Source organism: Manihot esculenta, chromosome 9, assembly GCF_001659605.2.
Source record: "Manihot esculenta cultivar AM560-2 chromosome 9, M.esculenta_v8, whole genome shotgun sequence".
Classification (NCBI taxonomy): domain Eukaryota; kingdom Viridiplantae; phylum Streptophyta; class Magnoliopsida; order Malpighiales; family Euphorbiaceae; genus Manihot; species Manihot esculenta.
The window spans coordinates 357168-384748 of NC_035169.2; the positions used below are offsets into that span (position 1 = coordinate 357168).

The 27581-nt window shown below is 36.2% G+C and overlaps 1 protein-coding gene across 3 annotated transcripts in view; it reads right to left on the reverse strand.

Annotated features, from left to right (window-relative positions):
* LOC110622498 (5'-nucleotidase domain-containing protein DDB_G0275467) overlaps nucleotides 1–21779 on the reverse strand; it is a 54806-nt gene extending 33027 nt beyond the window's left edge. For all 3 annotated transcript variants that reach the window (XM_043959844.1, XM_021767010.2, XM_021767009.2), the window contains exons 1-8: nucleotides 21681–21779; nucleotides 21349–21592; nucleotides 21122–21258; nucleotides 20880–21029; nucleotides 20005–20106; nucleotides 12461–12625; nucleotides 12232–12342; nucleotides 9854–9951 (exon numbers count right to left, since the gene is read on the reverse strand). In XM_043959844.1, coding sequence (XP_043815779.1) covers nucleotides 9854–9951; nucleotides 12232–12342; nucleotides 12461–12625; nucleotides 20005–20106; nucleotides 20880–21029; nucleotides 21122–21258; nucleotides 21349–21592; nucleotides 21681–21707 — 1034 coding nt within the window. In that variant the 5' untranslated portion in view covers nucleotides 21708–21779. The remainder of the gene's footprint in view (nucleotides 1–9853; nucleotides 9952–12231; nucleotides 12343–12460; nucleotides 12626–20004; nucleotides 20107–20879; nucleotides 21030–21121; nucleotides 21259–21348; nucleotides 21593–21680) is intronic.
* Nucleotides 21780–27581: the final 5802 nt, after the last annotated feature.

Consider the following 27581-nt stretch of genomic DNA (forward strand, 5'->3'; position numbering starts at 1 on the left):
TGACATCTTCAACTTTCAAGTGATGAATTTTTTGAAAGGAGATAAAAAGGAGACGAATAAAGTAAGGAATTAGAGTTCTAAGGGGTTGATAGATCTAGGATCTAGGAAACAAAGATTTAGTAATAATAGCCAATTACAAATGTCTAAAATGGTGAGTTTTGAGTATTTTCATTACCACCACCAAGTCGGCCAATATCCGGTCATAACTAACTCTAATAAGTTAATTTACTAAAATTATTACAATATCATTAGTTTATGTATCAACTTTGGTGATATAATTGACCAAAAAAAAAAACCTCCACTGAGCCTTAGGTTAATCATCACTTCTCGACCAAATTCTTTGAGGTCATATAATATTTGGCAATTCTGAGTACTCCATATAATTTTCTAATTATTGAAACCTAAAACATTTGATTAAAAGGAAACTATAATTTATAACCACTTCTGCATTCATAAACCAAGCATTTTAAATCAAACCCACATGACTACAATAGCAATGATACAAAATGGTTTTCATATGACCTTGGGAATCTGTTACGTAGTGGACTCACATCACGGGATAATAGATGGAGAAGGAGTTCATTAGAAGGAGCTCTTAACACCTCAGACTCATTAATGAGAGTTTTAAATCCCAATTGTGTTTGTAATTTTTCTGCTTATTTTATTGAATAATGATAACCCCTTATATAGTGGAGATTCTGTTATGGATGCTTTTGTGGGAAGAGCTTATAGACGTCCTAACAACAATAGGTGTTGAAGTTGAACATGTTGCTGCCGAAATAGAATACGATTGATGAATTCAAATTTCAAGCAATTGGCATCTTATCAGCAAGATTTAGTTTGTTTAAAATTTGTTTGTTGTTATCAACAAGATTTAGTTTGTTTGCTTAATCTGTTGAGATTGGTTGTTATTTTTTCAGTTTTCAAATTTTTAGATAAGTGCTTTGAATTCAAATGCCTAATGTAAATATGAATGTAACCATTCTAATGGAGATATTGATAGCAGAATTTTTAGAATTATTTCAAGAGCCCATAGGCCTTTCTCCCATACGTTCGTGTAACCATCATATTTGTCTCTTACCTGGTTCGAGTCTGGTGATGGTTCGTCCCTATCGTTATCGTCATCTACAAAAAGATGAGTTTGAGAAACAATGTGAGGCTATGTTGCCTCAAGGTATAATTCGACCCAATCGTTCACCCCTTTCTTCACCTGTTTTGTTAGTCCGAAAACATGATAATACATGGAGGTTTTGTGTGGACTATCATGAGTTGAATGCCAAAATAGCAAGGGATAAATTTCCAATTTCGATGATCAATGAGTTGCTGGATGAGTTACATGGTGCCCAATATTTAACGAAATTGGATCTCTGGTCAAGTTATCGTCAGATTCGAATGGATCCTGCTAATGTTGAGAAAACTGCATTTCGGACGCACCATGGACATTTTGAATTTCTCGTAATGCCTTTTGGCCTTACTAATGCTCCGTCGACTTTTCAAGCCTTGATGAATGAAGTATTCCGGCCATATCTACGTAAGTTTGCATTAGTTTTCTTTGATGACATCCTTATTTACAGTAAGACATGGGTAGAGCAATTGCAGCATTTGCGAATTGTTTTTTATTTATTGAGGTCTCACCATTTGTTTCTCAAGTGAACTAAGTGCTCTTTTGGAGAAAACCAAGTAGCATACTTGGTCATATTATTAATGGTGCAAGTGTATCAGTTGATGCAAATAAATTCAAGACAGTACTAGAGTGGCCTGAACCTATCACATTAAAGGCTCTATGTGGCTTTCTCAAATTAGCCGGGCACTACCGCAAGTTTATACAGAATTATGGTCAAATTGCGGCGCCTTTAACCTGCCTATTAAAAGAACATTCTTGCACCTGGAATGAAGATGCGAACAATGCATTTGCTAAATTGAAAAGTCTTGTCTGCTGCTCCAGTCTTACAGTTACCCAATTTTGATGAGGAATTCATAGTTGAACTCGATGCTTCAATTGTCGGGATTGGCACAGTGCTTCAGCAACACGACTATCCAATTGCATTCGTCAATCGTAAACTAGCATATTGGCAATCTAAGCTGCCGGCATATGAGCAGGAGTTGATTGGTCTAGCCAAAGCGGTGCAACATTGGTGCCCCTATTTATGGGGACATGAATTTGTCATCCACACTGATCATTTCAGCTTTAAATATCTTTTCAAACAAAGACTCATCACTTCCCCACAGCAATGACGGCTTAGCAAATTAATGGGTTTTATCCTTTGGGTGGAATACAGGTCTGGACGTTCTAACCAAGTGGCTGATGCCTTATCCAGACATGATGAGATAGATGATGCTATTTGTGCTATTTCACAGCCCAAGTCCTTCTACTAGATAATATTCGCAATGAAATCATTGCTTCTGAATATTTACAGCAATAAGCAGCATCTCGTTCTCTTGGTGCAAGTTGGACCTGTTATAGGTTATAGGAAGTAAATATGTTAATATAGGAAGTAAATATTGATAGATGGGTTAGTTACTTAATTTTAGGGATTGCACAATCATAGGCTTGATTTTTCTTCCTGTTTAGACTTTAGATACAGTCTCTCATGTATAAATAGGTTGTAATCTCTATTGTGATATACAACAAATATTATCTTTCTACATGGTATCAGAGCATTTCTCGTAGAGATTTTTTTCTCTTTTCTCACTCGTAAAGTTTTAAAATTTTTTTTGGAGACTTAAGGCTCCGTTCATTTGAGTTATCCATAAAGGGTAACATTTGGATCTCTTCATCGGCACTGTTCACGGGTACTGTTCTTCTGATCCTTTGCTATTTTGATTGTTTTGGGTTGGTTGTTTTGATGGCTGAAGTTAAAACCACCGTAACTGATGTGATTCCTGTGATGACTAAAATCACGGAACACAAATTAAATGGCTCTAATTTTTTAGATTGGAGTAAGACTATCCGTATTTATTTACGAAGTATTGAAATGGATGATCATCTTACCAAGGATCCTCTAACTGATGAAACTCGTAGAGATTGGATGATACATGATGCTTGTTTGTTTCTGCAGATTCGAAATTCTATTCATAGTGAGGTGATTAGTCTTATTAATCACTGTGAATTTGTTAAAGAATTAATGGAGCATTTGGAATTTCTATATTCTGGCAAATGAAATATTTCCCGTAATTATAATGTGTGTAAGGCGCTTTACCGAGCCCAGAAAAATGATAGAACTTTGATATCCTATTTTATGGATTTTAAAAGAGTTTATGAAGAACTTAATGTATTGATGCCCTTTAATACAGATGTGAAAACTCAACAAACTCAACGAGAGCAAATGGCTGTTATGAGCTTTCTTGCAGGTCTCCCTCCAAAGTTTGAGACAGCTAAATCTCAAATTCTTAATCTCAAATTCTTTCTGACTCTGAAATATCATCGTTACATGATGCGTTCACTAGGGTATTGCATACAGAATCGCCAATTCCTTCACACCCCACTAGTGCCCTTGTTAGCCGCAATGACAGTGGCAGACAGAATAATAGAGGTGGTCAAAGGGGAGGTTTTAATGCTGGTAAAAGATCTCAGCATTCTGGGGAAACAGGTCCTACTTCTGACTCAGGAGGAATCATTTGTTATTACTGCCGCGAACCAGAATATACTAAGAAGACATGTCAAAAACTACAGAATAAGAATCAGCGCACACAAATGGCGCATATGGCAGTTGATGCCCCTTCAGATCAGGGGATTTTGATATCTGAAGATGAGTATGCACAATTCACCCAATACCAGGCATCTCTGAAATCCTCTAATTCCTCCTCTATCACTGCAATTGCTGAGTCAGGTAACTCTACTGCATGTCTTGTGTCTTCATCCTCCAAATGGGTTATTGATTCTGGTGCTACCGATCATATGTCAGGTAATTCTACCCTTTTGTCCAATCTTGAGTCTCATGCATCGACTTCTTATGTTACTCTTGCTGATGGTACTAAATCTTTTGTCATGGGTTCTGGTCATGTCAACTTAACCCCTTCTCTTTCTGTATCCTCCGTGTTATGTCTCCCTAAATTCGCATTTAATTTGCTTTCTGTTAGTAAACTCACTCGTGCATTGAATTGTTGTGTCTCATTCTTTCCTGATCACTGTATTTTTCAGGATCTTTCGACGAAGCAGATTATTGGTAGAGGGCGTGAGTCAGAAGGTCTCTACGTCTTGGATCAGCAACTACCTAGATCACTTGCATGTTCCACGCGTTTAACACCTTTTGATGTTCATTGTCGTTTGGGGCATCCTTCTCTCTCAGCTTTGAAGAAGTTATATCCTCAGTTTCATTCTTTGTCTGTTTTAGATTGTGAGTCTTGTCAATTTGCCAAACATCATCGTTTGCCTTCAGTATCTCGAGTCAATAAATGGGCTTCGTCCCCCTTTGAGTTAGTACATTCAGATGTTTGGGGTCCTTGTCCTACTGTGTCTAAGTCTGGCTTTAAGTACTTTGTTACTTTTGTTGATGACTTCTCTCGTACTACTTGGTTATTTTTAATGAAGAGTCGGTCAGAATTATTTTCTATCTTTTGTGCATTTTATGCTGAAATCCAAACCCAATTCAATATTCCCATTCGTATATTGCAAAGTGATAATGCTAAAGAGTATCTCTCTGGGGAATTTCAATCTTATTTGTTACAAAAAGGGATTATTCATCAGTCCTCTTGTGTTGACACTCCTTCACAAAATGGAGTTGCCGAAAGAAAAAATCGGCATCTTCTTGAAGTAGCCAGAGCCCTCTTATTCCAAATGAAAGTACCTAAATGCTTTTGGGCTGATGTTGTATCCACTACTTGTTTTTTTATTAATCGCATGCCTTCCTCCATCCTTCATGGTGATATCCCTTATAATATTTTGTTTCCCACTAAATCTTTGTTTCCTATTGAGCCACGTATCTTTGGGTGTACTTGTTTTGTTCGTGATGTTCGTCCACAGGTTACTAAATTGGATCCCAAATCACTCAAATGTGTCTTCCTTGGCTACTCTCGACGTCAAAAAGGGTATCGTTGTTTTTCTCCTGATCTGAATCGATATCTTGTGTCTGCAGATGTAACATTCTTTGAGTCCACTCCGTTTTTTCCACCATCCTCTATTTATAACACCCAAGGTGAGGAAGATGACCTTTTGTTATACACTGTTCGCTCTCTGTCTCCTCAGACTACTCCTACACCTTTCGCTCATGTGCCAGGTCGCCCTCCCATCTTTCATGTGTATTCCAGACGCTTAGAGGACTTTGACTCCGCTCCGCTACCCGCTTCTTCGTCGACAGATCCTGCTCCCACTGATCCTTCACTGTCTGATTTGGATTTGCCCATTGCTCTTCGTAAAGGTAAACGTACTTGCACTTATCCTATTTCAGCTTGTGTCTCTTATGATCAATTATCCTCTTCTTCTCGTTGTTTTGCCACTGCTTTAGATTCTATTTCAATTCCCAAAACTGTTATTGAGGCTTTGTCCCATCCTGGTTGGCGTGCTGCAATGGAAGAGGAAATGATGGCCCTTGACACTAATGGTACTTGGGAGTTGATGTCCTTGCCCCCAGGAAAGCGGGCTATTGGGTGCAAATGGGTGTTTGCAGTAAAAGTAAATCCTGATGGATCTGTTGCTCACCTCAAGGCCCGTTTAGTGGCCAAAGGTTATGCACAAACTTATGGAGTGGACTATTCTGATACTTTTTCTCCGGTTGCCAAGCTCGCATCTGTTCGATTGTTTATTTCCTTGGCAGCTACACATGATTAGCCTTTGCATCAACTGGATATTAAAAATGCTTTTCTTCATGGTGATCTTCAGGAGGAGGTTTATATTGAGCAACCACCTGGTTTTGTTGCTCAGGGGGAGTCAGGCAAGGTTTGTAGACTTCGAAAATCCCTTTATGGCTTGAAACAGAGTCCTCGGGCATGGTTTGGCAGGTTTAGTGATGTGGTCCAACAGTTTGGAATGAAAATGAGTAAGTGTGATCACTCGGTGTTTTATAGAAATTCTGATAGTGGATTAATTCTGCTCGTAGTATATGTGGATGATATCGTTATCACAGGAAGTGATACATCCCTAAAAGAATTTCTTAAAACACAGTTTCATACAAAGGATTTGGGTTCATTGAAATATTTCTTGGGAATCGAAGTTATGCGGTGTAAGAAAGGCATCTTCTTGTCTCAAAGAAAATATGTTCTTGATTTGTTAGCAGAAACAGGAAAATTGGGTGCTAAGCCTTGTAGTGCCCCAATGACCCCTAACCTTCAACTTACCACAGAAGACAGTGAGTCATTTGCAGATCCTGAAAGGTATAGAAGATTAGTTGGCAAGTTGAATTATTTGACGGTGACTCGTCCTGATATTGCATATTCAGTGAGTGTGGTAAGTCAGTTTATGTCATCTCCTACTGTTGCCCAATGGGATGCTTTGGGACAGATTCTTTGTTACCTTAAAGAGGCCCCAGGGCGAGGGCTATTTTATGGCAACCATGGGCACTCAAATATTGAATGCTTTTCTGATGCTGATTGGGCAGGCTCAAAGGTTGATAGGAGGTCAACTACTGGGTATTGTGTTTTTGTGGGAGGTAACTTGGTCTCATGGAAAAGTAAGAAGTAAAATGTGGTCTCCCGTTCTAGTGCTGAATCTGAATATCGAGCCATGGCACAAGGCGTTAGTGAAATCTTGTGGGTACGTCAACTGTTGGAAGAAGTTGGGTTCACAAATTCGGTGCCTGCTAAGTTGTGGTGTGATAATCAAGCAGCTATCCACATTGCCTCCAACCCAGTATTTCACGAGAGGACTAAACACATCGAGATTGATTGTCATTTTGTTCGTGAAAAGGTCCAACAAAAGATAATATCAACAGGACATATCCGAACTGGAGAACAATTAGGAGATATCTTTACTAAAGCTCTAAATGGAACTCGAGTTGATTATATATGTAACAAGTTGGGCATGATTAACATTTATGCTCCAACTTGAGGGGAAGTGTTATAGGTTATAGGAAATAAATATGTTAATATAGGAAGTAAATATTGATAGATGGGTTAGTTACTTAATTTTAGGGATTGCACAATCATAGGCTTGATTTTTCTTCCTGTTTAGATATCGTCTCTCATGTATAAATAGGTTGTAATCTCTATTGTGATATACAACAAATATTATCTTTCTACAGGACCGTTGGTGAGGATACTATTTTTTATAAGGGATGTATTTATCTATTACCAACTTCTCCATTAATTTTTTTCATTCTTTCAGGCTGTCATAATAGTACACATGAAGGCATTCACAAAACATTGCATGGTCTTCGAGCAAATTTTTGCTGGAAAGAAATGAAATCTTCTGTTCAAGAATTTATTGCCTTTTGTCCAGTTTGTCAGCGCAATAAAGCTGATCACTTGCAACTGGCTGGCTTCCTTCAGCCGTTAGACATTCCCCACCACATATGGACGGACATCTCCATGGACTTCATTGATGGGCTGCCTAAATCATCGCATAAATTGGTTTTATTTATTGTGGTGGATAGTTTCTCCAAAATGGCTCACTTCACACCTATGGTACATTCTTATACAACTACTACTGTGGCACATGTTTTTTGATAGAATGTTTCGTTTACATGGCATGCCTGTATCTATTGTTTGCGACCGTGATCCTTTTTTTACTAGTCATTTTTTGAAAGAACTATTCCGTTTATGTGATGCCAGCTTGCTTTTCTTCTGCTTATCATCCGCAAACGGATGGGCAAACTAAATGTATCTCAAATGTTTTGTTGGAGCTCGCCCAAAGAAACGGGTGGATTGGATGCCTTGGGCGGAATATTATTATAACACTTCTTTTCATTCTTCTTTGCATACCACCCCATTTCAAGTGGTATATGGACGAGAACCTTCCCGGCTATTATCTTATGCACCAGGCTCTTCTCAAGTGGATGTTGTGGATAAAGCTTTGATTGATAGGGATGAGGTCTTATGTGATATTCGTCTTCGGCTCCAACAAGCTCAGCATCATATGAAACAATTTTATGATCAAGGTCATCGCAATGCGTCCTTTGTGCCGGGAGACTTTGTGTGGCTTCGATTGCATCCTCATCAGCAGCTTTCTATTTCAAGCGAGCGTTCCAATAAATTGGGGCCTCTTTTTTATGGTCCTTTCAAGATTATCAAGCCTGTTGGTAATGTTGCTTATGAATTAGAGTTATCATTGGATAGTAAAATCCATAATGTGTTTCATGTCTCCTTGCTTCGTAACTTTAATGGTGCTCTCCCTTCTGAAACTCCCTTGATGGTCAGGTTCTTCTGATTCCTCAATCAGCCCTTTGCCCTAGATTAAATCGTGGCACTTGGGAAATTCTCATCAACTTGGAACCAGTCCCCCTTTTCCAGGATGCTTATCCAGATTATCAGCTTGAGGACAAGCTTTTTGTCCAAGGCGAGGGTAGTCCTATGGATGCTTTTGTGGGAAGAGCTTATAGATGTCGCAATAAGCAGGCTGCAAGTCTTGAAGTCATGTTGCTGCCGAAACAGAATATGATAGATGAATTCAAATTTCAAGAGATTGGCATCTTACCAGCAAGATTTAGTTCGTTTAAAATTTGTTTGTTATTATCAGCAAAATTTAGTTTGTTTACTTAATTTGTTGAGCTTGGTTGTTATTTTTCTTTTCAAATTTTCTGACAAGTGCTTTGAATGCAAATCCTTGATGTAAATCTGAATGTAACCTTCACTATATAAGGCACTGATTCATGGAATAAAGCATTCAGAAAAATATTACCAGTAACTCATGAGATTCGAGAACTCATTCTAATGAGTTCTCATTTATTTTTACAATAGGTTCCTCAAGAAAGAACAGGAACGTTAACAAGCGAAAATCAATTTGACGAGAGGAGGATTTTCCAGTTCATAGACCCGTGACGAGATCCTATTCCCGAGCACTTAGCAGATTCATACAATTAAGACTTCTAACTAAAATATAAGTCCAACACAAGTAATTATTAGATAATAAACTATTAAGATAAGATAATAAAAATCTAATAACAAACGAATAAGATAAGATAATAGAGATAAGATAATAGATAAATATAATCTGTTTGTTATGGATTTAGTCTATCCGTTATCCATAACATCACCCCATCCTAGAAAAAAAGATTGTCCTCAAGCTCAAAGATAGAATATGCAGCTTGAAAATAATTGATAGACTCCCATGTAGCTTCAAATATCAAGACAGCCTTGCCAACTGACTAATACTTTCCAAACTCGGGTGCCTAGACACCTCCTTCCACACATCGTTTTCCTTTTGTATTTTAAATAAATGTTGACGTGAAGTTGTTTCTCTTAATCAACATGCCAACTCAACACAGTTGGCTTAAAATTTCACCAAACCTAACTGGCGATAGCCTTGCCAAGGATTATTTCATTCACTTAATATTCAAAATTGGTAGTAAATGACAAAGTTACAAGGACCACATAACCTCAGGCATTTTTTTGCATTTAGGCCTACATTTTCTGTACTAATTCCAAGAATATGAACTGCAGCCAACATAAGGAAGAAGGGTAACAGATTCCCTTTTGAGAAGCCCAAACAATCCATAATTTTTGAGGAAAAATCTTGAGTTTTTGCTCCCTCTTACTGCTTTCTCACAAATTGACTATAAGAGACCAACCACTGTTGTAATCTGTGAAGTGAAGCCCATGATAATTCACGAGAGTTTTGAACCTTCTCATAAGCATTCAGAATATTTAATAGAAAAACTAAGAAGTGCTGATGGATAAGCACAAAGCAGCAGCATCTGATTTTGATCTTAACTACAGTAACGCAGGAAGCAAACGTGGAACTGCATAAGTTGAAGTTACTAACCGGAATGGATGCTCAGATGTGTAGAATTCTGGCTTATTGGCTTTAGCAATCACAACATCAAAAAGTTCCCTCCACGAGTCTCTGCAACCCAAAGAATCCTAACAAACAAGTCAAAGTAAGCCACGGAAACCTACTATTAATTTACAGTACATGACATCAGGGAAAAGTAATGATATCATTCATAGTGTGAAAATGTTTATTGGAAGTAAATCAATATATTAACTAGTAGGCAAATGAATTTGCAAAACCAAAACAGTTAGCCAAATGAGTTTCACACCATTTCAAACTTGTTATATTTCTACCACAAGCACTAACATCAATGTAGAAATGAAGTATGGAGCATTTCCCTACGAAATGAATTTTAACTTAGTTTTAGTTTTTCTTTCCTTTTATTCTCAACTTAGGAGCAAGACTATTTTCCTCAAAGAACACATTTAGCTTTAGTTTTTTCTCTTTTATTCTCAACTTAGGAGCAGATAATTATCCTTAAAGAACACATGAAATCATCTGTGAATTAAATCCTTCTAGATGAGTAAAGCAAAGAAACTGTCCAGCGTGCACAAATATTCTCACAGAAAATACATCCCAAATGACTCTAGATGCAAAAGAAATTGAAATGTTAAACTTACAAACACCAGTGGTGAAAACAACTAGAATGACGAACTTGCTAGTGGATTCACTCAAATATAAGACAAGGGATATATGCTCATATAGTCTGATGAACATGCAGACAAACAAACACAGGAAGGGAGAGAGAGATAGTTCAGATTTTTTTTCCCCTTCCTACTCAATATTTTCCATCTTCTGCATATTATATATAAATTGGCTATTGGGAAAATTACTATAGGGTCCCTGAGTTTTAATGAAATTAATTAGTTAGTCCTTATAATTCTTAACTCCTATTAAAATGTCCCTCATCTTTTCAAAAATATAACTATTACGTCCTTCTGTTAATAACCATTAAAATATTCAGTTAAATATGCATGAAAAGTCTTAAATGCCCTTAGAGACTCTCAAAGCTAAGAGCTGCTCAAATCATTCAATCAATTTTAAAGCCTCCTCTTCTCTGTTTCTCTTTCACACACTGCTTCAATACAAAATCCCTCATTCACATGACTGCCGTGAATGGATTTTTGCTCCACCAGCGTTAAGGATGATTCAAGGATGTCGAGCTGACTCATTGCAGATGTGAAATTTGGTGTCAGGGTCGAAGGGGCATTGCGCATGCAATGAATAAGGTGTTGAAACACAGGAGTGACGTGGGGATCGCTGTTCGTCGAAGTCGATTCAAGCTGCTGGGACTTGGAAAGATGAATTACTGGAACCAGACTCATTCTAAAGTGGGTCAGGTGCTGGTTTTTGAAAGCATCAAGGGCGCAAGGTTGGATTTAAGCCATTGTGTGCTTCGTTTTATGGGCAACAGATTAAGGATGAGAGGGGAAGAAAGGGGATCCGTTGAGGATGCAAGAGCACTGGTTAGACATGGTTAAGCGCAGCAAGGTTGTCTTGTGTGGTGGGTTCATCGCTATCGCAACCCACTGTTTCTCTCATTGCGCTAGAGCTTCGATTCCATAAAGATTGCTTTTTTCATCCCCATCACGGTCTACACCCACCATTCAATCGTTTTTCATCGCTTTAGAATTTGAGTTCCACTGAGATGTTAGCTTCTCAAGATCTTCAACAAACAATTTTCTATTTGGGTTTTGATGAAGTTGGGTGTAATGGATTTGGGTTTGATAGATGAATTATACTAATTTTCTTGAATGAATTTAGTTTGAATGAATCTGGTTTGATGGATGTTGGATATTAAGATTAATTTCATAAGGGTATTAAGGTTAATTTTATAATTTTTAAATACTCTCATTTGACTGAAAAATTTACCCCTTGACTATCAAAATTATTAACAGAAGGATGTAATAATTATATTTTGCAAAAAGCTAAGAATTATAAGAACTAACTAGTTAATTTCATTAAAACCCATGGACCCCATAGTAATTTTCCCTTGGCTATTATATGATTTATACAGCTGAACACTTCAATCATATATAACCATAGATGCAAATTTACAAGACCTCTCAAATATTCCAAAAGAACAGACTCCCAAAATGAGAAGCTGTGAGAATCTATACAACATGAAACATCAAGCATATTCATTTCTCAACATCTAGAATTATTACGCATCAATGGGAAAAAAAAAAAAAGAAAAGATATCAAGTACTAAAGAAACACCTGAATTGAGTTATTTTCTTAAAAAAATTACTTTAAAGCAATCAGATGCTAGCATTACTTCAGACTCTAGAGTGAAGTTGCTAACAACGGTTATCTTTTTATTTCTGGGTCTGAAGACAAAGATGACAGCACTCCTTTTAGAAGATTACCTCCAACATAAAATCCATGCCTCCATCAACAAAATAATAAGGAGAGTTAGTCAACAGAAACAGCTTCTTCCCCTTCTCTCTCAGCATCCTAAGAAAGTGTAGTAACTGGCCCTGAAATATACACGCACTTGCGGATAGATCAAAAGGCTAAAGGAGAAAGACCACTCACATAATGATACAGAGTAAGAGACACTATACAGCCACAATAAGTAAAAACGTTGGAACATACATTTTTCACAAGATATTTACAAGGATCAGAAAGAATTCCTCTGTGAGCCAACCCACTACGATGAACATGCTGAATTGCACAGTTTACATCTTGATAGATGTATGACGCATCAAATTCCAGCTTAGCATCAACAAAATGCTGCACTATATCTGCAATAAGGCATGCCTGCAAAATATCAATGAGTACACAATATCCATGGATTTGAAGAGGGGGAGAAAGAGATGCAACTCATACAACCTGAAAATTTTCTCGAAAGAGCCAAATTTAAATAAGACACTACACTTGTATTAGCATCAAGAAAGGACCTATTTTTCAAAATGCAACTGTAGCATCCACATCTGTAAGTAGCTAGCTGCTACAGAACCTTAACAGATAGAAGGGATACTAGTACAGATGAATTAGAGGTGTAATTTGAGAGTGTAATTTGAGAGAAAGATGATTGAATTTCATTAACAGTCAAGGAAATATATATACATCCTAGAGAGTATCTTCCTAATTAGTACAAATATACAGATTCCTAAAAAAATTCCTAAATTAATGTGATTCCTAAGATATGGCTATCCTATAAAGGAATATACATAATACACATTTGACTTTCTATATTATAACACTCCCCCTCAAGCTGGAGCATAGATACTTATCATGCCCATCTTATTACAAATGTAGTCAACCCTAGCACCATTCAGGGCTTTTGTAAAGATTTCCCCTAATTGCTCTCTAGCTTTAACACAACTTATGGAGATGAACTTTTCTTGAATCTTGTCACAAACGAAGTGGCAATCAATCTCAATATGTTTGGTTCGCTCGTAAAATATCAGGTTAGATGCTATATGGATAGCATCCTGATTATCGCACCATAACTTTACTGGCAAGGAGATTTGAAGACCCACCTCATTCAATAACTGATATATCCAAACTACCTCACATATCGAGTGTGCTATAGCTCAATATTCTGATTCTGTACTAAACTGAGAGACCACATTCTATACCTCACTTACCGAGTGTGCTATAGCTCAATATTCTGATTCTGTACTAAACTGAGAGACCACATTCTATTTCTTATTTCGCCATGAGACCAGATTTCCCCGCAACAAAAACACAATACCTATAGTAGATTTTCCATCAACTTTTGACCCAGCTCAATCTGCATATAAGAAACACTCAAGGTTATTGTGTCCGTGATTTGAGAAAACGTTGTCTTGGAGCTCTATTCAACTAGCATAAAATTTGTTCCAGCGATACCCATTGATTAACTAGACATGAAGTGACTCACAATACTAACAACATATGCAATGTCAAGCATGGTTTTAAATAACGGCCGGCCGTTATTTACAAGTTTGGAAGTTGGCCATGGCCGTTAAGGCTGATAAATAATGGCAAGAAAATTTTATTGCTATAACAGCCGTTATGGCCTATACCGACCATGATGTAACGTCCATAACGGTTGATACTTTTCTTTATTTCAAATCAGCTGCTCATCTTTAGGAATCTTGCAGAGAAGTACATGTTTTATTCACCTAGTAGCCCAGCACCAGCCTTTGTCACGTGAAAATGCATTATTGAAGGGAAAAAAACTGATTTCTCTACTTTTTCTCTTTGGTCTTTTGTCTTTAGTCTTTAGTTACTCCTTCCATCCAGCAACCAGCACTCTCTCCAGCACTTCTCCAGCTCCAGGCTCCAGCACACAGAGAGTTCTTTCATACTTCTTTTCTTCCATACTTATTTTCAGCCTCCATTTCAACTTTTCAAGCCACAAACTGCCATATTTCTCTTGAATTTTTTGATAGTAGCCTATATACTTAAATTTCTACTCAGAAACCTGCCCTATACGTTCATTCTGGTGGTATTAATTGAGGTAAGTTACTATATATAATGTCTAAAATTTATGAATTTTATATTTATTTGATATATTTATACTTATTATTAAGTTGTATAACTTAATTTTGATTATATCTTTAAATATCATTTAATTTCATGAACTTTACAAGTTATAACTTACAAATTACAAGTTTATTTTATTATAAAATTAAGTTTTATGCTTTAAGCACATTAAAAATTATTCTCTTAAATTAAAATAATCGTTTCTTTAAATAATTTAAATGATTTTGCATAAAGTAAATTTAAATTTAAGTTACTTTGCACATTAATTTGATAATGTTAAATTTGCACTAGGCTTAACTCACCCCAAAAGCTAGCTCAAGGGGGAGGATTGCCTATGGCTCATATAAGGGGCACATTACCCCTTTCCACAACCGACGTGGGATTCAACAGATAATATATTTTTTTTTCAGTATATCATTTGATAATTTAAAAATGCCGAGAGATCCGATAAACTAAGTCAAGATGTTGAATGGAATTTTGTCACTCCTCCATGAAAAAAAAAAGGAAAAATGACCTGTGATTTTTGTGGTTGAAAAATAACCAGAGAATAACTCACTTGAAGCAGCATTTGGCAAATATACCAGGGCAAGTTGCTGGTTGTCAAAAAATTTCTGCACAAGTTAAAAAAGACATGGGGAATATGTCGAAGGGTTTTGAAACTGCAAAAAAGGATAAAGCAAAGAGGGCAAGGGAGTTGAAAGATGAAATCATGAAGATGATAGAAGTTGAGGGTTCAAAATCATATGAAAAAGATATTGCATTACAAATTGCGCGATGTTTAAGTATGCGACAGTATGATGAAGATACTTATAGAATGAGAGCTTCTCGTTATGAAAGTAGTGGGAGTACCCATCAACCACCTCCTCGCTCGAAAATTAGTCGTTCAGTGATCGTTCGTAAAAGAGGTAGAGAAGCATCAAGATTTGTCGGGCAAACATCAACACCTGCTTCTAGATTAGGAGCAGCTGAAATTAAATTAGAAAAGATCAAAAGTATGAAGCAACCAAAGATTAAAACCAAAGTGCTTAAGTCGCAAAAAGAAAAGTTGCTTAAAGCTTTTGATAATTTTGTTATCCACAAAAAAATTACCTTTTAGTGTGATTGAGTTACCATGTACAAAGCCATTACTCAAAATGGCTGTTAAAGTGGAATTTAATGTATCACCACTCTCTGAAGTGTATTTGAAAAATGAATACAAAGAAATGAAGAAATATATTACTTCATTTGAGGACATGTGGAACGAGAGAGGAGTTATTATGTGTGATAGATGGAGCGGACCAACAAGAATGAATATAATTAATTTTTTGGTCTATTCTCCTCATGGAACAGTGTTCCATAATTCCGTAAATGCAAACAATGTTAAACGAAAAAATGGAGAATATTATTTCAAAATCATGAAGGAGGCGGTTGAAGAAATTGGCTCAAGCAAAATTGTCCAAGTGGTGAATAATAATGAAGATGCTATTAAATCTGGTAGCAAGAAGTTGATGGAGAAGTTTCCAAATTTGTATTGGACAGCATACAGTGCACATTGCATTGATTTAATATTTGAAGATTTTAGGAAGAGAAAAAGTATAAAGGTCGTCATTCAACAAAGAAAAGTTATCACTTAATTATTTACGATCATAATTGGGTGTAAATTACATGAAATTCATTGATGATCGAGATATAATTCGCTCCGGAATTACCGGCTTTGCAACTAATTTTATTGTATTGGAGAGTTTCTCGATGTAGAATGGGGTTAAGAAATATGTTTAAATCTAAGCAATGGGTAGCAAGTAAATATGGCCAAGCTACCAGCGGACCAGCTTACGAAGCTAAGAAAATTGTTCTTAGCTTGGATAGAGAAGAAAGAAACTTTTGGGAGAAAGCCGAATAAATTATGAAAATTCAAGAGTCATTGCTTAAAGTCTTGAGATTAGTGAATGGTGATGAAAAATCAACGATGGGATTTATATATGAAGCAACGAAACGAGCAAAATTCGTCGTTAAGCAAAATTCCAAAAGTTACATAGACTACTGAAAAATTATTGATGTTCATTGGAATTTTCAGTTACATCATGATTTGCATGCAGCTGGTAAGAAGCACATAAACTTAATACTTTAATAATTTCTACACCTTATAAATTTTAATAATAATTTTATAATTTGCATGATATTTTTTGAATCCTCAATATTATGGTCCACATGATATTGGGAATGATAGTGAAATCATAGCGGGCCTTAAAAACATTATTTAAAGGTTAGAGAATGATTTAGTAAATCAAGGCCATGCATTGAACCAAGTATATAATATATACCTAACTTGGGTAATTTTAATAAACAATTTTAGCATTTGCTACATAATATTTTACACTATGTTATATTTTTAGTGTTCTAAAATATAAAAATCAAATATTTGAGAAAATAAATTATATTATTAAAATTATTATATGTTTTCATGCAGTTGAATGGTGAATACATTACGGTGAAAGTGAGTGTTGAGCCAAACCACTTTTGCATCTAATTGTGAAAGGAACTGAAGCACTTTTTTTACTTATACATACAAAGACGAGGAACAAATTACAGTATAAAAAATTGCATGAAATCGTCTTTGTCCACTACAATATGCGGCTGAAGTTGAGGAATTTGAGTAGAAAGAGTCAACATGAGCTAAAAAAGAGTTATAATCCAATTAATTTGGATTACATTTTCGAGGAAGATGAACCACTAGATCTCCTTAGTTGGAGGAAAGGGAAAATTATGTGCTTGATGGAGAAGAAAATCCTTGGCTAAAGGAGGATGGGGCTGCTCCATAACAATCACAAGTTAATCCTCCAACTCATGGGCAGAATATTAAAGGCGGTGGTGATGCTGAACCTAAAGATTCTTTTATATTATCTAGTTCCAGTGATGATAATAATGGTGGTAGTGGTCCGGGTGAAAGAGGTGAAGATCGTGGAGCTACTAGTTCATTACAATCACATAACGGTCCCTCTTCATATCAAAGGCATAGTCCATCTCTATCTCCATTTGCAACATATATATCACAGATCCTGTAGTTTTAGTGGTAGTAGTGAACTGGTGATAAGGGAAAAGGTGTTGCACATGGAGAGATAATTATAGATATGGGACTTATGGTACAAGTGAATCTTCAATGGAAGCAACCTTCAATGGAAGCAACATCTACTAGTAATTACACAGATTTTTTGGCTTGATTACAATGATACTTTCTTTTTAGTAGCCAAAATAGTTTATGTTCGCCTCCTTATCTCACTGGCTGCAATTAATCACGGGACCCTTCATCAACTGAACATTAAAAATGCCTTTCTTCCTGGTGAGCTCGCCTAAGAAATCTATATGGAGCAACCTCCAGGGTTTGTTGCTCAGGGGGAGTCAGGCTTAGTATGCCGTCTTCGACGCTCCTTGTATAGTCTAAAACAGTCTCCAAGAGCATGGTTTGGACGATTCAGCACTGTAGTTCAACAGTTTAGAATGTCTCGAACTAATTCTGATCATTCCGTATTTTTCCGTCATAATGGCGATAGATGCATCTACTTGGTGATCTATGTTGATGATATTATCATTACAGGAAATTATCATGATGGAATCTCTCAACTTAAGCAACATTTGTTCAGTCATTTCCAAACTAAAGACCTGGGAAATTGAAGTACTTTTTGGGGATTGAAGTGGCAGTTTAAAAAAGGTATTGCAATTTCTCAACGAAAATATGCTTTTGACATATTAGAAGAAACAGGCATATTAGACTGTAGATATATGGATACTTCCATGGATCCAAATGTCAAACTGGTTCCTGAATAGGGGAAGCCACTTAAAGATCCTGCTAGATACAGAAGATTAGTTGGCAAGCTCAATTATCTCACTATCACTCGACCAGATATTTCCTTTCCTGTAAGTGCGGTTAGTCAATTTCTTTAAACCACATACAGTAGTCACTAAGATGCAGTCATTTGCATTTTTAGATATATCAAAGGAGCTCCAGCATATAGACTACTCTATGAGGACAAGAGTCACAAATTGTTGGCTATTCTGATGCAAATTGGGCGGGTTCCCCTTTAGATAAACAATCTACTTTCGGATAATGCATTATAATTGGAGAGAATCTAATATCCTGGAAAAGGAAAAAATAGGGTGTGGTTGCAAGATCAAGTGCAGAAGCAGAATATCGAGCTATGGCTTTAGCAACATGCCAACTCATTTGGTTGAAGCAACTCCTTCAGGAATTGAAATATAGCGATACTGGCCAAATGAAGTTGATATGTGATAATCAAGCTGCCGTCCATATTGCATCAAATCTAGTTTTTCATGAGAGAATGAAGCATATAGAGATGGATTGTCAATTTATTAGGCAAAAGATAGAATCGGAATGCATTTCTACTAGTTTTGTCAACTCAAATGATCAACTAGCTGATGTTTTCACAAAATCTCTTCGAGGTTCAGGAATCGAGTATATTTGTAACAAGCTTGGAGCATACGACATGTACACTCCAGCTTGAGGGGGAGTATTGAGATTCTTTCTGTGAATAGTCTAGATTTGTAGTGATAATTAGGGATATGATTATGTGATATGATTGGGATATGATTAGGCTATAATTAGAGAATTAATTTATTTTCTTACCTAGTATGTACTCTTGTAAGTAGTATATATACCCCAATTGGCTTGAAGGGAATAATTAAGTATTTTCTCTCAAAACTTCTGCTTTGTTCTTCTTCTTTTCAGCATCGGTTTCAAATTTCATAAACTTTATAAATTTTTCAAAAAAGATTTACGTCGTGATAGGCCATTACCGTTACGTTATGACCGTTATAGGCCTATTTCCGTTACACGCGACCGCAACCGCGAACAAGGTCGCGACCGCAATTTAAAACCATGATGTCAAGACAAGCTATTGTAAGATAATTCAACTTCCAAACAAGGCTTCTATACCTTTTAGCAATGGTGGGTCCAAGTACGCCTAAATATGATATCTACTATAAACGAGTGTAAAGGATATATAAAGGTAAAAGGACAACCAAGTAATTGGTTATTCCAACCTTTTAGCAATGGTGGGTCCAAGTAAGCCTAAATTTCACATTTGAAGGATTCTAGCCTATAGCCTACTTATTCAACTCCATCCTTCAACTCAAAATTCTAAATGTACTCAATTACATAAATTAATTAAAAGGTCCATCCATATAGCCACAATTATTATTAACACAAGAATTATCTCAAAGAATGGCCTAAGAACAATATGGAGCAAAGTCAGCCCTTTAACTTTTATAGATTCAGTCAACTGAGATGCTAATTTATACCCCCATCCAACTATCTCTCTCTCTCTCTCTCTCTCTCTCTCTCTCTCTCTCACACACACACACACAAAAAAAAAATAAGTTCAGTAGGTTGTGATTACAATTATGATAAAACTAGTTGTATGATGTATTGTGATCAAACATGCAGACATGTGTATTTGACAATCACAAAATAGTAGTGGCATGTGCATGGACAAATGCATACATCTCTTTTTGCTTCTTCCTGAATGCTTTCAGATTCCCTAAGCCATGACATACTAGATATGCATTTGCTTTCATGATATCATGTGTAGGTTATAGTTAAAATTGGCTTTATCAAAAGTCCACTAAATTTTTCCTCTGCAAATTATAGTGAAAACCAAAGCAAAACTAACCTCACTAAAGCAAAAGAAATCCATCAAGCCAACAAGCCCCCGTGCTTGGTCACGACCAATATGTCGCGTACCATATATATGTTTTATTTCATTCAAACTTAGCTGCAAAAGAAAAAGAAAAAGAAAAGAAAAGAAAAGAAAGATATGATAAGCAATGGAATTTGCAATGAGAAGGATAAAGATCAACAATTAGCAACTAAATAACACAACTATAGTATTTTCTATGCAAGGGTACCATATGGAATCCTCTACACATCATCCCACCAAATCCTTTTTGTATAAAGAAGCCCAATGTTTGTGGCAGTCATTGGTATGGGGACGCAAGGAGGGCAACTTACTATACAAGTGAAAGAGATGGATTAGAGATAAAGGTTAAGGCAAGATGGAGAGTAAGGCAATCCTAAGGAGAATACAGTCTAAGTAACACTAAAAGATAGGATATTAAGTGGAGGATATAAATGATTTAAAGCTATTTCAAAAAACTTTTACAAATGATTAACCATCAAGAGAATTTCATTATAGGAATTTAAGGTTTTGCAATTATGAGAATTCTTTAGGACACACAAAACAATCTTTTCCTTAAAAGTCAAGTATGGAATAAAAATTATTCATGTGCCCTTCTATAGGTTCTAAGAATGAAGAATAAGGCAAAATATGTTTAATGCTCTTAGTGGAATGATTATGAATGGAGTTCAAGATGGTCTTGCATATGGTGTCAAATTGATCCCAAGTAGGTCACTGTTAGCTATAAACTTTGCTACAAAATCATCATTGTTATAATTGAAGTCAGCATGTAACACTGGTGCTCACTATTAACCAACTGCAAACATTTACAACAAGCAAGCATCAAATTAGACAATAAGTAGTGGGGATACCTTGCGACGCCCATAGTAGCATCCATCAGGCTCAATTGACCCAAAGAAATCCAACTTCAAGAGACAACCATTTTTCTTGTCATAGTATAGGCCTCTAATAGGAAAATCCTTGTCATATCTGAAATTCATGCATATCTCTGGATACCTAAACTGCAAGGAAGCCCGAAAAAAGAAAACTATTTCTAACAGCACTTAACGATTATAGCAGCAACTAAATGCAATGGATGAATACATAAACTCACCTCATTAACCATATACTCCTTGGCAAGATCATATATCAAACTCTGTAAATTAGAAGAATAATGTGCCAACGTATAGTCGTAATCAAATCCATAAACTTGGATGTTATCCAGATTCAAGTTCTTGTTAACATATATGCCTAATGAATCACATACGGACAATGAACACATAGATTTCAGAATAAAAACATAAAAACAAACAAATTTTCTAAGTTCAGATATTATAGAACCTTGAGGATTCATTTTCGGCATTCCCTTAAGGGCCTCGGGAATCTTGAGAAAGCTTTGTTTAGCTGCATCGAATTCTTGGCGAATTTTCGCTATTTCATCAGTATCAAGAGATGAATTTCCGCCCATTTCAGCTCGCGTATCTTCCTCCAATTTCAATGGTGCTGAATTAACGGCATTATAGCTACGACAGGTACCTCCAAACCCTAAGTTGCAGTAAACTCGAGAAAGAGAAATGCTTGTCCTCTGCCAGGAAAGGAAGATGAAATCTTAGAATATAGATATGTGAGAAAGAGGAGAGAGAGGAGCTACATGGGTGGAAGAACCAGCTTACAGAAACAAGCCTTCGAAGGGAAGCCATGCGGAACAATGAGACTGAGCACTAGATTTTATGTTATATAAAGGACAAAATTATTCAATGCTTCGGAGGAACGTGCGAGGTAAATCAGGGCCACTCATCATAACTATAGAATTAAAAAAAAATTATTATTTAATTCTTATAATATGGTAAAATAAATTAATCAGTTTTTATATTTTTAAGTTAATATAAAAAAAAAATTTTTACTTTTATAACTATACTTTATTTTTTTATATTATATTTTATATTTATTTCAATTATATTTTATTATTAAATTTTTTATAAAAATTAATGAAATTATCATATCAGCTAATTATCACGTCATTTAACATGTTATGGTTACGTCATTTAACATGTTATGGTTACGTCATTCTGAGTGAAAAATTAGGTGAAGAAAATATATTTTTCTATAAATAGATTAAAAATTTTATTTTTTTCTTATTTTTTGTAAAAAAAAATTTTAAAGTGGAAGGTAAGCAAAAAGAGTAATTAAGGTGTACTTAAAACTTTTAAAAAAAATTGTGCAAAAAGTTTGGTGTTTGTATGATTTTTTTCCCATTGATTTTCTTATGAATTTGTAAAATTAGATATTGATTTTGATTGTTAAAAATATTGTTTTAATTATATAATTGTGTTATATGAATGTTGGAATGCTATTTGGAAGGTTTCAAGCAAATAAATTTAATATGAGAGTTAAAAGTGCAAACTTAGTAGAATAAATTCAATAGGGTAACTTATATTGGAAGATCCATACTGATTGGGGTAGTTTTTTAAATTAGGCCTACCATATATCAAATAAAAGCTGAGACAAAGAGTTAAAACTTTCATAAAATAATCAAATTCTAAATATATATCTATATTTATGTAAATCGCAAGTAAACCTAAATTGGTCATGGGATAGTGCATCTGGAACAACATGTATTTCTTATACTATAAATAATTTTGTACTCTGTGAAATAAGTTAAGACCAATGTTAAATGAACCTTGAAAATTATACCTAAAACTTTGCAGGAGGCATTTAAGCTTGAATATGTATTTAAATGCATGCATGTGTTTTTTTAGACTAAAAATAAGTATCAATACTGGACTGGTTTGTACCTGATTCGACAGCTTGCAAATAAAAATTCATAACTTAAACTAGAAAAGTTAGAATTAGATGTATCATACCTTTTTAGAAATTTAAGATATAAACACACAAATTTCATGAATAAAGTTTAATCAAATTTTGTCCCTAAGACACTTGAAAATATGATACAAAACCAGGTAAAAATAAACCTAAATATGAATATTGACCTAAAAAGAATTGACATGCTAGCTTTGCGATTAAATTATTCACGTGCTAGCTTAACATGCATGTTTTATGCATATGCTAGCTTAATAAATTAAAAATTTACATATATTTTCTTAATGAAATAGTAATATACTCATGACTGAATATGACCCATTACACATACACACGCATACTTTTAAGAACTCATTTTATCGGCATACTTGCTTATGAATTAATAATTCAATATGCTTGTTTGTTTGAATATGTTAAGCATTTAAATTGATAATTTTGGTCCAAATGAAAATTCAACGCATATTCATTTTTTGCCTTAGTAAATCTTGATAGGAGTTGTAGACAAAATAAAAGTGTGGTAAGCCATATACAGTTTAGTAATATCGTGCCTTAATAGATTATATGATATGATATTTTTTGCAAATCATGTGTCATATAATTTCTCAGCTAAACAAATACAGCATTCAGCCCCCAGACCATATAGTTTGGCACTCTGCACCATACAGACATAATTTTTCTCTTATCTAACTAGTCGATCCTACTAAGAGTTTATAAGGGTTAATATTTATTTATATGACGTGTTAATATTTTATAAGCATGCATATATGATGGTTACTAAAATATGAATGAATCTAACTGCATGACTTAATTTACTCACTTTTCACCCACAAACACATACATTTTCTATATGTTTTTATGAAATGATTTTATAGTAATTGTCGTATGTATTCTTATTTATACCTTGTATGAATATATTATTATTCACCCACTAAGCGTAATCTCAACGCATTGGACTTTCTATACGCAAGTAGTAAACAGAGGAAGTGATAAATGAGAGGCTTGATTCTGCATCAACATAGAGAAATCATCATAACTAGTTAATCTCAAGTTTCATATAGAGGTTGTTTATATTTGACATGTACATAAGTAGTCCATTAGGAGTCTGTAAATGATTTTTGAAAATAGTAAAAATGTAATCAATATGTTTACTACTTTCTTTTAATATATTCTATTTACAGATCTAATAGTGTGAATTGAATAAATATTGAAAATGTTGTCCCTTGAGGCAACCCAAGAGGGGGGGTGAATTGGGTTTATAAAGAATTTAATGGCTAAGACAAGAAATTAGAAGAGAGTAGGGAAGAGAAAAATCAACACAATGGTTTATAGAGGTTCAGCTATCCAAGCCTACGTCCTCTCCTCAAGGTCCACTTGAGAGTTCAACTCCACTATCAAATCTTCTTTGGGTGAAGATCAAAACCCTTACAATCTTAGAGCAAGCCTTTGCTCTTTACAAATCTCTTTTTCAACTCAAGAGCAATTCTTTGCTCAATGCCACACTCACAACAACAGAATCTCTCAATCAAGCTTTACTCACTCAGAAAAGCCAATCAATTACAGCTCAAAACAAGCTTTCAAGAAATCAATGCTTTGGCTCAAGGTTTTGAGAGAGAGAGAATGAAAAATGCTGTAATCTCAATAAATATTTGCTTAGATGGTTGTTGTGTCCTCACAACAACAAAAACAAGTTGTATTTATAGTTCATTCATAAATATGGCCGTTGGGGGTGCATTAAATGCAAATAGAGCCGTTTATGTTCAGAAATAACGGTTACAACGTGTTCAGAAAAACTCAGGTTCGGCGGCCTAAGCTTAGAGTTCGGCGGCCGAACCATTTGGGGCGAAGAAACTATTCCTTTAAAACTGAACTTTCGGCGGCCTAAACTCAATGTTCGGCGGCCGAACATGGTGGACTTTCGTTTCTGTTCCTCACTTTCGGAAGCCAAACTTTAGGCTTCGGAGGCAGACCCAAAACACACTTTCGGCGGCCGAAGGTTAAATGTTCGGCGGCCGAAGGTGTGGGACTTTCGTCTCTGTCCCTCACTTTCGGAAGCCGAAGGTTACACTTTGGGGGCTGGTTGAAAAACCAACTTTCGGCGGCCGAAGGTTAAATGTTCGGCGGCCGAAAGTGTGGGACTTTCGTCTCTGTCCCTCACTTTCGGAAGCCGAAGGTTATACTTAGGGGGCTGGTTGAAAACTCACTTTCGGCGGCCGAAAGTCAATGTTCGGCGGCCGAACATAGGGGACTTTCGTTTCTGTCCCTGACTTTCGGAAGCCGAAGGTTGTGTTTAGGGGACACAAAAATTCTTCTTTTAAATCTTTGAAAAATCATAACTTAGGCTATAAAAATCCATTTTTCAATCCGTTTGAATATTTGTAACCTATATTTTTAGATCTTTCATTTTGATGAAAAATATTTTCAAAATCACTTCTTTTGGAAAATTTCATTTTGGTCCCTGAAAGTCAAGTACTTCAAAAAAGTGGCCATATCTAAAAGAACTTTTAGAAATGAAAGAACCCTTGAGCCATCACAATTAATTACTTGAAATTCACAATGAATAAAATAACAAGCATGCTTAATGAAAATACTTTATGATCCCTTCCTTGTAGTATGCTTCCAAAATTGGCACTTTTCACTTTTGCGATTGAAGCAATATCATTTGTTTCAATAAGGGACCTGCAAGCTCAATACAAACACTCTTGGAAAAAATTAGTAACACACCAATTGTTTATTAATCATCAAAACAAGGATTAGGACATTTAGGTCCAACAATCTCCCCCTTTTTGATGATGACAAACAATTGGTAAACTTAGGATAATTATCATAAGTGTAGTGTGTGCATTTTAAAAAAGAATTTCTCCCCCTTAATGTGCTCCCCCTGTCAAAAATAATTTATGCCATATTTAAAATGAGAGAAGGCACATAAGGGAGGTTTTGACTCAATGCAATGAGATGCAATGGATCCTATATGAATGAATGAGTGCTAACAAGGAATGCATCTCAAATGAATACACACAATATTCACAATCCAAGAGAGAGAAAAAATATATATTCAAAAGAGTCAAACAAAAAATCAAGGTAATAACCAAATATAGCCAATAACCATAAAATCATCAAATATGTACATAAAAAATACCATCCATTCTCCCCCTTTTGACATCATCAAAAACAAAAAAAATATCACAATATCAAGAGGGAAAGAACAAAAGCAACTACATAAGCAACAAAAAAAATATATCACTGAGGAGGCTGAGGAGGTGGCACTCCAGATGACTGCTGAAGGAAGTGCAAAATCTGACTCTGCTGCTCGATCATGGTCTGCTGCTGGTCTGTAAGTCGTGCTAACTGCTGCTCCATCTGAGTCTGGCGATCAGACATCTGAGCAACCTGCAACTCCAGACGACCCATGGCATCATACAGATCAGATGCAGTCCGAGAAGATGTACCCTGCTCGGTGGACCGCCCAGTACTAGTATCGCCTCTGGGAGCTCGCTCTGTCTCAAGATCAGCAGGAGAAGCATCATCTGACTCCTCATCAGAACCATCATGTGCCTGTGCTGCTGCATGTGCTGCTCTGCGAGCTGCAAAATCTCTCCTAGAATTATAAAATTCATTGCCTCTCCTAGTCAAACCCATGTGGTGGAGGGTAGCCTCAGTATAGGGAGTGTACTCACTAGACAAAGGTAAGGCCGACTCGGTACCTGGGTCAACACCTAGGGCTCGGAGAAGAAGAGTAAGATGACGACCAAAGGGGAGACAGCCTCGACTCAGCCTAAGGGAGTCTGCTATAGAGTGAATCATAATATGTGGCAGGTTAAGGGCTCGACCCTCTAGCAGACATGACACTACAAACATGTCAGAGTAGGAGAGTGCAGTCCTATGACCCGATCTAGGGAGAATCTCATAGGTGACTATGTGGTGAACAACTTTGGGGAGAGTGTTGAGGTCACAGGCCTTAAGCCTAGAGGGCTCCTCACGATCTATGTCTCCTGAAATGACCCTAGTCTGGTGAAGGGAAGAGACCTCACCAGTAATCCACTTATGAGTGGTGGATACAACAGCCCCAGAGTTGGGGATACCTAGGTGACGAGCAATGATGTCAGGAGTGAGGTAAACCCTCTGACCATTTACAAAACTGACTAGGTGAGGGGGAGTGTGACGGGTAAAGGTGTGAAGGTTAGCATAGAACTCCCTAACAATTCTAGGATGGGTGTCTGCTGGAGTGGTAAGAAGGTGGTCCCATCCCTGAACAATGAAGGGCTGTAGGAAACCCTGAGTGTGAAAAAGCTGAACACTATTATCATGGATTGTTCTCCCAGGATGAACAAACCTGAGAGAAAAAGGCTCAAAAGCTGGATCCTGCTCTCTAACTACAGGGAACTCAAAGGGTGGTGAGGCAGGACGGTCTGGGGAGGAAGACATAGGAGCTCTACTGGATTGACCTCTAAAATATGGGTGCCTACGGGCTGTGGATTTTCTACCCATTCTAAAACACAGCAGCTAAAGAGGCAATGAAAGAAACAACCAGAAAATAAAATACCAACCCATAAGCAATTCATTATCACATAACTCAATCCATAAACCACAGTAACAGCCAACCAATAAGCATCACAGTCTTATATTTAAAACTTGATATATAAATACCCAGCTAATCAAGATAACACAGCTAATCACAACAACCCAGCTAAGCAGTTACTGCACCAAGCCCATATTCAGAGCCAAGGTCATGTTCAAAACCAGAGAAAAATTCTGAT